Consider the following 13,025-nt stretch of genomic DNA (forward strand, 5'->3'; position numbering starts at 1 on the left):
GAAAACATGCTGTGCTGTGGCCTGAGTTCATGTAACATTTGTAGTGTACAAATTGACTTTGTGTTAGCGTTGCACTATGCCTATTATTCTGTTATGATGGTAGTTCAATGTTTTCAACAACGTGGGTCAGAGCATGTGCAGTGCAGGTGGGCCAGATGTAACATGTGCAGAGTCAGATACAATTGGCTTGGGCAGTGCCGGTGCAAGGCGTGGGGGGTGGGGTGGGAATACGGCCGCCATGCTGCTCCTGGGGGGGGGGGCTGCACAGGAATTAAAAATCATAGAAATATATAAAACTGTTTATATCCATGTTACATCTGCCCCACCTGCACTGCACAAGAGTTTGAAAATGTGGATTGTGAAATTTTGGTGTGCTGAGAGCAGAATACAGTAGTTTGCAGGAATCTATGACCTGCAAACTTCCTTTGTTCTAGGGAATAGGATTGCCACCTAGCAACAGCTGGTGGGTTAGGGTGGCAAGCCTCCCGAATGCGCAGAAAGGTAAAGTGAAAATAATTTTTCATTTACCTTTCCCCTGCTCTAGGGAGCGGGTCCGGGTGCCGGGCGCGTGCACGCGCCGGGCGCGCGCGCGCACGCTGGTCACGTGCACGCTCGCGCTCTCCCGAGCCCGGGATCCCGCCCCCTAGCTTTAGTTTTTTCGGAAGGTCGCCGATGGCAATCCCAATTAGAACATCTGGATGGAACACCTTAGTCAAACTATTAGGGAATAATGACAAAGAGAATTAGGTGCAACGAAGGATTTTACTGAACATAATCACGTAAGTGAAACAAGAACTAGTAAGGACTAACTAGGACCAGCAATACGGTCTATAGAAGGTAGAGTCCAATAAGAAGGACCAAGTGGTCGACTTGAAACTGTGGGCGGATGAGCCAGACGGATCTACTTGTTCTCCTTAGCTGGTTGTGCCTGCGGCTTCTTCTGGCCTTTTGGTGCGCCTGGAAGGGCAGAAGAGAATTACAGGATTATAGAATTGAGTTAGAGTAACCAACGGACCTAGCAAGGTCTAGGGTGGGTTGGGTGGGAGCTGTTGCTAGGTGGCAATCCTATTCCCTAGAACAAAGGAAGTTTGCAGGTCATAGATTCCTGCAAACTACTGTTTGTTCGTCGGGAGGCTTGCCACCTAGCAACAGCTGGTGGGTAGACTACCACATACCTGGTGGTTGCTCTAATGAACTCGATCCTTTGAGGATCAGTGGGTCTCCAGTAGTGTTTTACAAACGTATGGCTGGATGACCAACGGGCAGCTTGCATTATCGATTGCAGAGGTAAGCCCTTGGCTGCAGCGGAAGTTACAGCTGCGCCCCTAATTGAATGACATTTGAAGGTTGATGTGTCTATTCCGGCCAGGTTCATTGCGGCTACTATCCATCCACGGATAGTAGATGGTCTAGCAGGACGGAAGGGTTTCCGGCATGTAATGAATAACTGGGAATGGACGCCTCGAATCGGGGATGTCATTTGGAGGTAATGTGTCAAGCATGTAACTAGACACAGGTCCTCATCTGAATGGTCTTTCAGTATGTCAAACTCTACCAGCGGGTTGCTTAGAGAGCTGGTTTTTGTGTGACCCTTTAGGATTATGTGAAAGCCTAATGGGGTTTGTGTCAGCCATGGGTCTGACATGTGTATGAGGCTGAGTTCAGCGCCTCTCGCAGCAAAGGCTAAGGCTAGTAGGGATGCTAGCTTTCTGGATAACATACCCATATCCGATGTAGAGCCTATGGAGGCTAGGAATTGTAAAAATGGTTCGGTGTCCCATGTGCTAGAGTAGCGGGGACCACATGGTCTGGAGAGGAAAGCTCCCTTCAGAAGACGTAGGTAGAGCTTGTTCTCTGTAAGACCGGGGACCAATAATGCTAAGGCCGAGCCGTAAGAGCGTATGGTAGTAGATGCCAGGCCAGCTTCGAACTTAGCTGCTAAGAAGTCTAAGGCTAAGTTGAGGGTATTGGAAGAGAGGGCTTGAGACCGAGTAGCTACCCATGTACTGTATTCGTTAATGATAGCTCGGTATCTGGCCCTAGTTCTGGGTCTCAGAGAGGCATTGATTAGTGTTACTGATGCCGAAGATAAGTTGGCGTTTGCTAATAGCCGAGTAATGTCGCTATCCACATGGATTGTGGCAGTTTCTGGAGGAGGTCTGGGGTCCCCTGAAAACATTCTCTGGGGAGACCTAGGGGGATCTTGGGTCCCTTGCGCAACTGATTGACTAAAGGGAACCAGATCCTGGAGGGCCAGACTGGGTAGACCAGGATTATGTGGGGTACTCTGTCTATCCTGATCTTGTGTAGGACTTTTAGCAGTAAGGCTGGAGGGGGAAATGCATATGGAAGGGAAAGGTCTGTCCATGGGAAGGACATAGCATCCATGTGTGATGCTCCCTTCGTCCATACCCTGGAGACAAAGGTAGGAACTTGTGCATTGGATGGGGTCGCAAACAGGTCTATCCCCGGGATTCCGAACGTTTTGATAATGTTCTGGAAAACCTGTGGTCTGAGGGTTACTCTGTCTAAAGAAAGATGGTCCCTGGATAAAGAGTCTGCCAATTCGTTTAATTCCCCCGGTATATAAACGGCTGTGAGGAGAATGTTCCTCTGGACTGCCCAATTCCAAATCTCTACTGCTTCTAGACAGAGATGGAGAGATTTGGTGCCTCCCATCCTGTTCAGGTACGAAACTGCCGTCCTGTTGTCTAAGCAGATCTGTACCGAAATCCCTTGAGATTGGGGAGGAATGAGGGAGTGTAGTGCTAGTTTGGCCGCCCTCAGCTCTAATAGATTTATGTGGAACCTGGTTTCCTGGGTGGACCAAACTCCCCTTATTGCTTTGTTCTGTGTGCATGCCCCCCAACCCGTCAGGGAAGCGTCTGAGGAAATTATTATGTTTGGTATTGGGTCCAATAGAGGTCTGGGTGTTGGTAAGGGAAGAATTGTCCAGTTCTCTATTTCTGTTCGAACTGGGGGGGTTAATTGGATTTTCTCTCTCCAGGAAAAACCCTTCCTGAGTAGGTTCCCTAGGAGGAATTGGGAAAATCTGCATAGGAGAGGGACTTGCAGAAATCCGGGACCCAGAGCTCTCATTTTCCCTATGAGTTTGGCTAAGTCCCTCATCGACAGCTGGCGATGGAGGGTACGAGAAATTACTGTCTGTACTTCCGTCCATTTCTCTGGTGGGACTGATATCGAGAAGGAAGTGGAGTCTATTAGGAATCCCAGGAATATTATTGACTGACATGGGACCAGGATTGATTTGGGGTAGTTTATGGTGAAGCCCAAATCTAGGAGAAGGGTCGTGGTTAGATCCCGTTGTGAGAGGAGAGTCTCTCTGTCTGGGTGAACTACAAGTAGATCGTCCAGATATATTAGGCAACGGATGCCCTTCTGACGGAGGTGAGACACTACCGCCTTCATCAGACGAGTAAAAGTGTACGGTGCGTTCGACAGCCCGAAGACCATCACCGTCCATTGATATAGTGTGTCCTTCCAGAAGAATCTTAGGAATCTTCTGTGGTTTTTGCAGACCCATATCGAATGGAAGGCCTCTTTGAGGTCTACCTTGATACAGTAGTCGTTTTGGGAAAGTAGGAATGGGACTTCTGGTAAGCCCTCCATCCTGAATGTGCGTCTTCTTATGAAGCGATTTAGGTTTTTTACATTCAGGACGGGTCTGTAAGTGCCATCTGTTTTTCTTATAGGGAAAAGGTGGCTGATCCAACCTTTTTTGGTTTTGTCCGCTAATTCTATCTTGCCCTGGGATAGTGCTATGGACAACACTTCGTCTAGCAGTGGGCTGCAATTCCTTGTACAGGGAAATGCTTGGCGCGGAAAATGGATAAGAGGTAGGGATAGCCCTTTCTCTATAATTTTCATAATCCACTTGTCTGTGGAGATTGTTTTCCAAACTGTTACAGCTTGTGAGAGGCCAAGGTAGGGGGTTATGTGTACGGGACTTACCATAACCTGTATCTCTCCTTGAGGGGTTCCTGTTGTAGGACGTTCCACCTCTCGTGGGTCTTGTCCTGTAGGAGCCTCCTCTCGATCCTCTGGTGGCGCCACTGTAGTCTCGGGCCGAACCACTGGCTGACGCAGCTCGACCCTCTTGGGAAAAGGGTCTTCTGGAGGATTGGGGGCCTTTGAGATCTGAGAAGGATCTACGGGCTTTGTATCTTATCTTAACCTCATTAACGAAGTCTGGACCGAACAGGTCTCCATCTGCCAGGTTGGGTACCTCCACGGGCTTAGGTGCGAGGTTAGTTAAACCCGCCTTTGTGAGCCAGCGTACTCTGCGGGTATTTGATATATAATCAAAAGTTTGGCCAATCATTAAAGTGGCTCTGCTAATGGCCTTAAGGAGGGCGTTCTTAGATGCTATTAGGGAATCTAGAGAACCCCCACATTCTCCCTCTTTTTCTGCCTTATCGAGGACAAAGAGGAGGGGACCAGCTGCATCTGCCACTTTCAGCTGTATTTTCCTTAATAGCTTATCATTAGCGTCACTTTGGGTTTTTTCCCCTATTAGTGAGCTGAGTGCCGGGTCGATTTCGGGAGCAAATAGGGCTGGTATATCTGGTATGCCCGTATGGCTTCTTAGAACCATTTCATCCTCTTTTACCAGAGCAGTTCTGAATGCTAACTGGGCAAAATTATAAACCTCTGAGCGTTCATTAAGTGCCCAATGAGAGGCGTATAATTTATTGGGTGGCGTTCTGCCTGCCAATTGTACCCTGGCCATCTGCAGGTCGCTGTACTCGCCCCTTTTAGTGGATGCGGACGTTCTAGTAACCTCCTCTGACTCCCAGTCTACCTGAGGGGTTACTGTCTCACTATAGTCGTGAGGTTTAGGCAGCGCATGCTGCTTGCTAGAACCCTTATGGGACTGGGTTAGCAATTGCTGCCGTTCAGAGGCAGTGTGTTTTTGCCGGCCGTGGGCAGAAGATGGTGGTATGTCACGCACCATTTGGGTATTCCGGCTACGGGCAATACCCGGGAAAGAGACGTATTCTCCCGTACGGGCGTCTCTGTGAGAAACATTGTCTGTATGTTTCTTTTTTGTGGTGTGTTTCCTCACTGAAACACTGAGGGAGACTGTTGCTGACCACCAGGTGTCTCCCTCTCAGACTGGGAGCTGTCCCTGCTCCCCTTAGAGCTGACAGGGACTGTGCACTTTTTTCTCTTAATAATAATATTATCTTCTGAGGAGGAACTGTCCTCAGACAGTTGTTGCCTCCTCTTTCTAGGCATTTTTGCCCACTTGCTGACAGATGGGGATTTGTACAGTGTGTCTGTTGCTGAGACAGACACAGAGTCCTCCATCTCTGTCACGCTGAAGAAAAAACTAAAGCTAGGGGGCGGGATCCCGGGCTCAGGAGAGCGCGAGCGTGCACGTGACCAGCGTGCGCGCGCGCGCCCGGCGCGTGCACGCGCCCGGCACCCGGACCTGCTCCCTAGAGCAGGGGAAAGGTAAATGAAAAATTATTTTCACTTTACCTTTCTGCGCATTCGGGAGGCTTGCCACCCTAACCCACCAGCTGTTGCTAGGTGGCAAGCCTCCCGACGAACAAAAATGTATGTCCACTAATAACCCTTGAGCAGCTAAAGCCCACCTGAAGCACTCACACAGTAAAACATACATGTATGTGATTGAACCTGTGATTTCCTAAACAAGATCAGTGACGCACAGCATTAATACACATTCAATTAGCAGGTCACATGATCAATAAAAACTGCAGTTAGTGGGTATAATGTTTACAACACTGTAATATTGCAAATGGCTAAAACCAGGATGAAAAGCAGTAACCTTCTGGACTTTCAGAGTAAGACTGTAGAAGCCAGCTTGTCTGGCTGAAAACAGCATAAACTCACCTGGCTATTGGCAGGAATCCTTAGCTCACACACTTGATCTGGGCCCGGGGGTTCGGCTTATCTTGATTGACGGGTTGGCTGATTTGAATGACGGTTCAGGATAGGCTGGTTGAGGTCAGAGGTGGAGATTGATGGGGTGATGTTCTTGCTTCCAGAAGATTCTGTCTCTTGCTTCAGGAATCGTTGAGGAGGACTGTTGAGTACAAAGACATTCTTATTAATAACTGTTACTGATATTCTATATTTCCTTTTTATTTCTCTCCTAATCTTTCTATATTCTCTCTACCCATCTCTTTTCTCTTTCACCCCAGTTAGCTATACTATCACTGTTAAACTATATTCACCACTTTAAAATCCTTCCCCTTTCTCTATATCTAACCTAACATGTCACCAAGGCCTAAGCGCACTGCGGGGGCTCCCGCTAGATACGCTGCGCTTGGTGACCCTGTACAAGCGAATAGGCCCAGAGCCAGGCCTCCGTCCAGGGGCGGTGAGAGGGGACTATCCCCTTCTCCCAGACGGAGGGCTGCCGGAGCGCAGGCGCGACCGCCCGCTCCGGCGGTTAACAGCATCGTGCAGGGCAGGACAGGGCGGCGTGGCGGTGCTGCCGGAGGCTCAGGAATCCCTCCGGCAACCCGCTCACGCCAGTCACGCGCGGGGGGGCGGGCGGCTAGAGGTGATCTGCCGGCACCCGTCCCCGCCGTGTCACACAGCGTCGCGCGGCGGAGCTCAGGCGCTAGGCCTGAGGCATCCGCCGCATCAGCTAGGAGGGATGCGGGCAACAGGAGTCACTCCGGCCCCGCATCCGCACATCAGGCAGGCGGGGTAACAAAGTCAAGGCGCGACGGTCGGGGGACCGGAGCGCCAAATAAAGGCAGAAACGGGGGTGCAGTGATGGAGGCGGGTGCCAGGAGTCACTCCGGACCCGCAGGTCAAGCAGGAAAGTCAAGGCGCAACGGTCGGGGGACCGGAGCGCCAAATAAAGGAAAAAAGGGGGGTGCAGTGCCTATGAGCACTGGGCATGTAATGGCCGACAGAGCTAGAAATGGCCGCAGGGGTGCAGCCAGAGATGCTGCTGAGGGTGTTGCAGGCATTTCTATGCCTGGAGCGCCCTCTGCTGGAGGAAGGGGGAATAGCAGGAGGTCCCATAACAAAGGAAACAATACTAATGTGGCAGCAGCGCCATCTAGTGGTATTAATTATAATGGCAACCCCAAAGGGAAATTTATTGAGGATATGAGGCATAAGTTAACTGATGCCGAATTTGAAATGTTTAAAGCGGCGGTAGCAGCGTGGCAGGATAATAGCGAGGATTCGGCAGAATCCGTAGCCTTAAGCACTAATTCAGGTGAGGTGGATTCGCAAAGCAGCGAATCAGGTTCACAAGGGCAAACTCCCTTTGCTGTTTCAAGCGGAGAAGGCGAGGGTAGCGACGGGGACCAACAAAGTGATTCTGAAGGGAACCCTGTAGAGGGGGTTAGAAATTCTAACGCCAGATCTAGACGGGCAGCAAGGAGAAGGTTGGTCGCGGAGAAGGCTAGGGAGACCAATATGGCGGCACAAGGGGCCAGGACGCAACCCGGTCGCTCATATGCGGACGCGGTTGCAGGAAGGAACACGGAGGGTAACACCGTGTCATTAGACACATCGGCGCTTACATCTATATGCGCAGCGGTGGTGTCGGCAGTGGCTCCTCTGTTAACCACCGGGACAGGTGGACAGGGGGAAACTGCCCCTTCGGCAACTTTGGAGTCAGTATCTGACCTCATAGCCAAAGCGATAGCTCCGACTATTACGGCGGCGCGAGGGGGAAATGCCATTTCCTCTGCTGAAAGGGTATCGCCGAATGTCCCACCTGTGATGGGGGTTGTTAACGAACCTCTATTGACAGGTCAAGATTCCGCGGAACAAGCCATGGAAGGTCCATCGTCAAGTCGAGGAGGAGGTGAACGTAGAAGAAGAAGGGCAGCATCATCTGATACTGGTGAGTCCACGAATGATCCTGACTGGACTAATGATGATAATGCAGGGTCTAGCAGTGGGGGGTCAGAGGATTCATCTGTAGAGAAGAAAGCTAAGCGGAAAAGATCTGCAAAGTCTCGGAAGAGACGGCGCAGAAATGAAACCTCGGATTCCTCATTGGCATCGACGTCTTCTGAAGATAAGTCATCTTCAGACGGCGTCGTGAGGAAACGAAGGCGGAAGAGGCGTAGGGAATATAGGTCCCATAGCTCCGGGTCCTCCAATGTATCGGTGGAGTCTGATGCAGTGCAGTGCGCGAACACCGCTGTTAAGCGGGGTTTGCGCCCTAGGGCTAGGGATAGGATCAGAAAAGGGCGCTATGTAGATATCTTTGCTTTAACAAGCAAAGATAGGCGGGCCCTTCTAGCCGCAAGGAAGAAAGGACCCGCTAGCGAGGATGCCTTTCGCACTTATAATAACTGGGTAAGAGGCATACTTATTTTTGCGGCCTGTTATTTAGAGACACATCCAGATGAATATGTGAACCTGGTGAGATACCAGTTCCTTATTCATAAACTCTACACCTCTTACGTCGGTCCCGGTTGGCGGGTCTATGACGAAGAGTTTAGGAGGAAACAGCATGGCCGGGAGGTGTACGATTTTGGTAAGAAAGACGTAGAGTTATACGGCGAAGTTGCCGAATCAGCTACACCTATTAGGGCTCCTGAGAATAAGGGGTGGGTAAGGCAGTATGGGAGTAGGCCTTACAATAATATTAATAAGGGAAGTAATACGAAGCATGGCCATGGTAGGTGCTATTCATTTAATAATGGTCAATGCAGCCTGGGAAATCGGTGTCGTTTTCGCCACCTTTGTATCAGATGCGGAGGTTCACACGCAATCAAGGATTGCACAAAACCTCCAAATGGTGGGGGAGGTGGGGCTCAGTCCACGACAAAACAAAGCCGCGGTCCAGCGGCACCTGTCGTTGGATAGAGCCCCAACTCCAATAGTATTGGTCAGGATGTTACCATGGCTGGAACGGTATCCGGACAGAGATGGAGCAAGATTTTTGCAGTCCGGATTTTCAGAAGGTTTTCAATTACCTGTTTCCGCTCCAATTAGTACGGGAACTAAGGGAAACTTGCGCTCCGCCATGGAACACCCTGACATAATATCTCAAAAAGTTGAAGCCGAGGTAAAACTAGGTCGCATGGCAGGCCCGTTTTCAACACCACCAGTTGAGGGACTAATTTTGTCCCCTATCGGGGTGGTTCCCAAAAAAGTTAAAGGGAAGTTCAGGCTGATTCAGCATCTTTCTTGTCCTAGAGGGTCGTCTGTCAACGACGCCATCAATGACGATTTGTGCACAGTGAATTATTGTTTATTTGAGGATGCTATAGACATCATTCGAAAAATTGGTCCTGGTGCCCTCATGTGCAAATTGGATGTTGAATCAGCTTTTAGACTATTACCTTTACATAAGAACGCATTTCAGTACATGGGATTTAAATTGAATGGGGGTTTTTACATAGATAAATGTTTGCCCATGGGTTGCTCCATTTCATGTGCTTATTTTGAGCGCTTTAGCACATTTTTGCAGTGGTGCCTGCAGGAAGTGTCGGGAGCTGACAGCATTACTCATTATTTGGATGACTTTCTTTTAGTCGGTCCTCCAAGTTCTGACCTGTGCCTTAAGTTACTAGAAGCAGCACTTGATTTATTTAGAGATTTCGGGGTTCCCGTGGCAGGGGAAAAAACCGAGGGACCTACTACTGATTTGGTGTACCTCGGAATTGAAATTGATTCCGAGCTAGGTCTGTGTAAGCTTCCTCTAGATAAAGTACGCCGGTTGCATGACGAAATACGTTATGCCATCGCGGCTGCTAAGTTAACGCTTAAACAGGCTCAATCTTTATTGGGCCTGTTTAATTTCGCATGTAGAGTTATACCCATGGGCAAAATATTTTGTAGAAAACTTCAGCGAGCGACCGTCGGGATTCGCAAACCCCACCATTTTCTACGTCTATCTTCAGAAATGAAGAGGGACCTGAAAGTGTGGGAGATGTTTCTGGATAATTTCAACGGCATATGCATATGGCAAGCTCCAGCCATTGTAAATGCGGAGTTGGAATTATATACAGATGCTGCAGGATCTTCCGGATTCGGCGCATTTTATGCGGGACGTTGGTGCGCAGAGGCCTGGCCCGAATCTTGGGCACGAGACGGCATGACCAAGAATATGCTGTTATTGGAAATATTTCCAATAATGGTCGCCTTAGAGCTTTGGGGCGCAGAATTGGGAAACAGGGAGGTTGTCTTTTGGTGTGATAATCTAGGGGTGGTCCAATCCATTACACAACTAAGGTCAACCTCTCTCCCAGTTTTGCGTATTTTAGCACGGATGGTGATGATGTGCTTGGCGAACAACATTACGTTGCGAGCCAAGCACGTCCCAGGCGTTCTTAATGAAGTAGCGGATGCATTGTCCCGTTTCGAATGGGTAAGATTCAGGCAACTTGTGCCTTTAGCCCAGAAGTATGGTGAACAATGTCCATCTTTTTTATGGCAGGTGCCTCTGGAGGGGTAGAGGAGCTGGCCCTGCGGTCGCTAGCGCCAGCTACATTTAGAGCTTATCTGGCCTCATGGGAGCGCTGGAGCGAGTTCATGCTCGAACAGGGTGGCACAGGTAAGAGCTCTAAGCGTCTTATTAATGCCTATGTATGGAACCTGTACACAGAGGGTAAGTCCAGAAGTTTTGTTGGACGCTCTCTGGCAGGCATATCATTCTTTTTGCGTCTTGGGGGGAAGAGAGACATCACCAAGTCTTTCATGCTTTCCAGGATGCTAAAGGGATGGGCCAGAGCCAGGCCGGTTTTGCCCGACAGGCGACGGACGATTGATGCCGGCCTGTTGCGTCGAATCTCGAGGTCCCTAAGAGTAATTTGCTCAAACGATTACGAGGTTCGACTTTTCAGGCTGGCCTTTGCCATGGCTTTCCATGGGGCGTTCAGAGTAGGCGAACTGGTGTCCGCGACCAGGGCATCTCCCTCGCCTATGCTGTTCGCCCATGTCGACGTACACCACGACGGTTTATGGTGTAAGATACAGCGCTCAAAGACTGATGTAGTGGGCAGGGGGCAGTGGGTCCATTTGGGTCAGAGTGGCGACCGCCGGATCTGTCCGGTGGCGGCGGCTCTGGCTTACGTGGAGTTGCGGCCCCAATTGCCCGGGGCCTGGCTGATGCACATCGACGGGTCCCCCCTTACTAACTTCCAGTTCAGGTCGGTTTTCAGGCGCTGTATATTGCATCAGGGTCTTTCTCCAGCCGACTTTGGGACACACTCTTTCCGTATCGGCGCCGCTTCGGCAGCCGCTGCGGCGGGTTGGTCTCAGGTCGACATACGAGCACTCGGAAGATGGCGGTCTGGTGCATTTAAGCGATACATCAGGCCGACATAGTCCAGTGAGCCCATTTGAGGAGTAGCCGCTCGCCCAAACACGCTTTAGTGTTTGAGGGGCCTTGAGGAATTTTTTGTGTTATCACCAGTCTTAAATTAGGCTCTAGCCAACTGGTGGAAGATTTGTGTTTTTTGCCTCAAGTCAAATCGGGTGACCCCCCCCCCCCCCCACCATAGAATAAGAAACAACAGGAAGAGATTATACATAATTCAAGCGGGTCAAATAATCAATTAGTCTTAAATAGATCACCCAAATCACATTCCTATTATTTATCAACAATTTAATATAGAACTGCAAAATCACCTTTAAGGGAATCTCCCGGGCCCCTCTTTAAAATTTTGCCAGATGTTTGCCATTATTTCAAATTTTCTAACGGTATATATCACTTCAACTTACAGGTCAACGCTTGGACACCAATATGATTTGGATGGTGGGGCATTCATTTATTTATTGGTTGTCCTTGTCCCAGGTAACCACGGATACGGAACGTTTCCCTGAGACGCGATTTATCCGTTGGCTGGGGCGTAGAGGTATGAGGTGGTCCGCGTTGAGGGGTCTCTTGGATGAGTCAGTTAGGGCGTTTGGTTACCCAATCTTTGTCATCATCCACTTGGGGGGCAACGACCTCACGCATAATTCCGGTCTCAATATTCGTTTTGAGATTAGGAATTTATTGCTGGACCTGATCAGAGAATGGAGATTTTGCCGTTTCTTCTGGTCAGAGATTATACCTAGGAGGGTTTGGAGAGATGCACTCAATCCGGGTGCCATTGATTTGGTACGTAGGCGGATCAATTCCGTAGTCGGCAGGGCTATAGTAACGGAGGGCGGAGTGGTCGTCAGGCACGAGGCCATATCCTTTAGAAACGAGACCCTGTACAGGCCGGATGGGGTGCATCTCTCTTTAGTCGGGATGGATTTGTTTTTTCAGAATCTAATAGACGCATTGAGAAGTTTAGAGGTTTAGCTGAGGGAGTATTTGTAATTAGGTTGGTGGCGGGTCAGTTCAAGTTGAACTGATATGGCGGAAAGAACGGTAGTTAAATTAGAGCTGTATTTACACTTAGCTGGTGGTTGATGTCGAGATGTGGGCATCACCGATCCAGGTGGGCCCGCATCTGGACCTTAACGATCATCTACTTCGGATAGCGAAAATTCTTGCGGACATTTGTAGTTGAGGGCAGTTGGCCCAATTTTTTGATGACTCGGGCAGAGTGGTGAGCTCTGCCTTAGTGATATTTGCGAGGTCAGGGGCAGAAGCAGAAGGTCAACCCCCTGACCTTAGGGGCAATTGGCCCCTTTTGAAAAGTCCGCTTCATAATTGAGCCGTTGTCTTGGACGCTGGCAGGTGGCCGGTCCTTGGCAATTAAGGGCAGGTGGCCCTTAGATCCGGAGTTTGTTATTTTTATTACTTTGTTATTTTCCAGCAATGTTATTTATCTTGCATGCCGTTCTTTGCCCGCCACCTTAGTTAGAGCAGGGACATAAATTTTAGTTAGATTCAAATAGGCCGCCCCTGCTCAAAATAAATAAGCCGTCCCCTTTAAGCCCATTCAGTTGTACGCGTCTTTATTTCTTAGATAAGTGGTGTGAGTGTGGATGAATGCCTATGTCTGTGTGGAGTTTAAGACTGTAGAAGCCAGCTTGTCTGGCTGAAAACAGCATAAACTCACCTGGCTATTGGCAGGAATCCTTAGCTCACACACTTGATCTGGGCCCGG

The 13,025-nt window shown here is 49.6% G+C and overlaps 1 protein-coding gene across 1 annotated transcript; it reads right to left on the reverse strand.

Annotated features, from left to right (window-relative positions):
- Window positions 1-755: 755 nt before the first annotated feature.
- LOC146058102 (uncharacterized) lies at window positions 756-5,063 on the reverse strand. The gene is made up of 2 exons (XM_083170095.1): window positions 3,973-5,063; window positions 756-957 (listed from the first exon to the last, which is right to left on the reverse strand). Exons 1-2 carry the CDS (start codon window positions 4,973-4,975, stop codon window positions 902-904), a joined length of 1,059 nt encoding a protein of 352 aa, XP_083026221.1. The 5' UTR covers window positions 4,976-5,063; the 3' UTR covers window positions 756-901.
- Window positions 5,064-13,025: the final 7,962 nt, after the last annotated feature.

The sequence above is a fragment of the Crinia signifera genome, chromosome 2 (genome assembly GCF_055691185.1).
Source record: "Crinia signifera chromosome 2, ASM5569118v1, whole genome shotgun sequence".
NCBI classification, from domain to species: domain Eukaryota; kingdom Metazoa; phylum Chordata; class Amphibia; order Anura; family Myobatrachidae; genus Crinia; species Crinia signifera.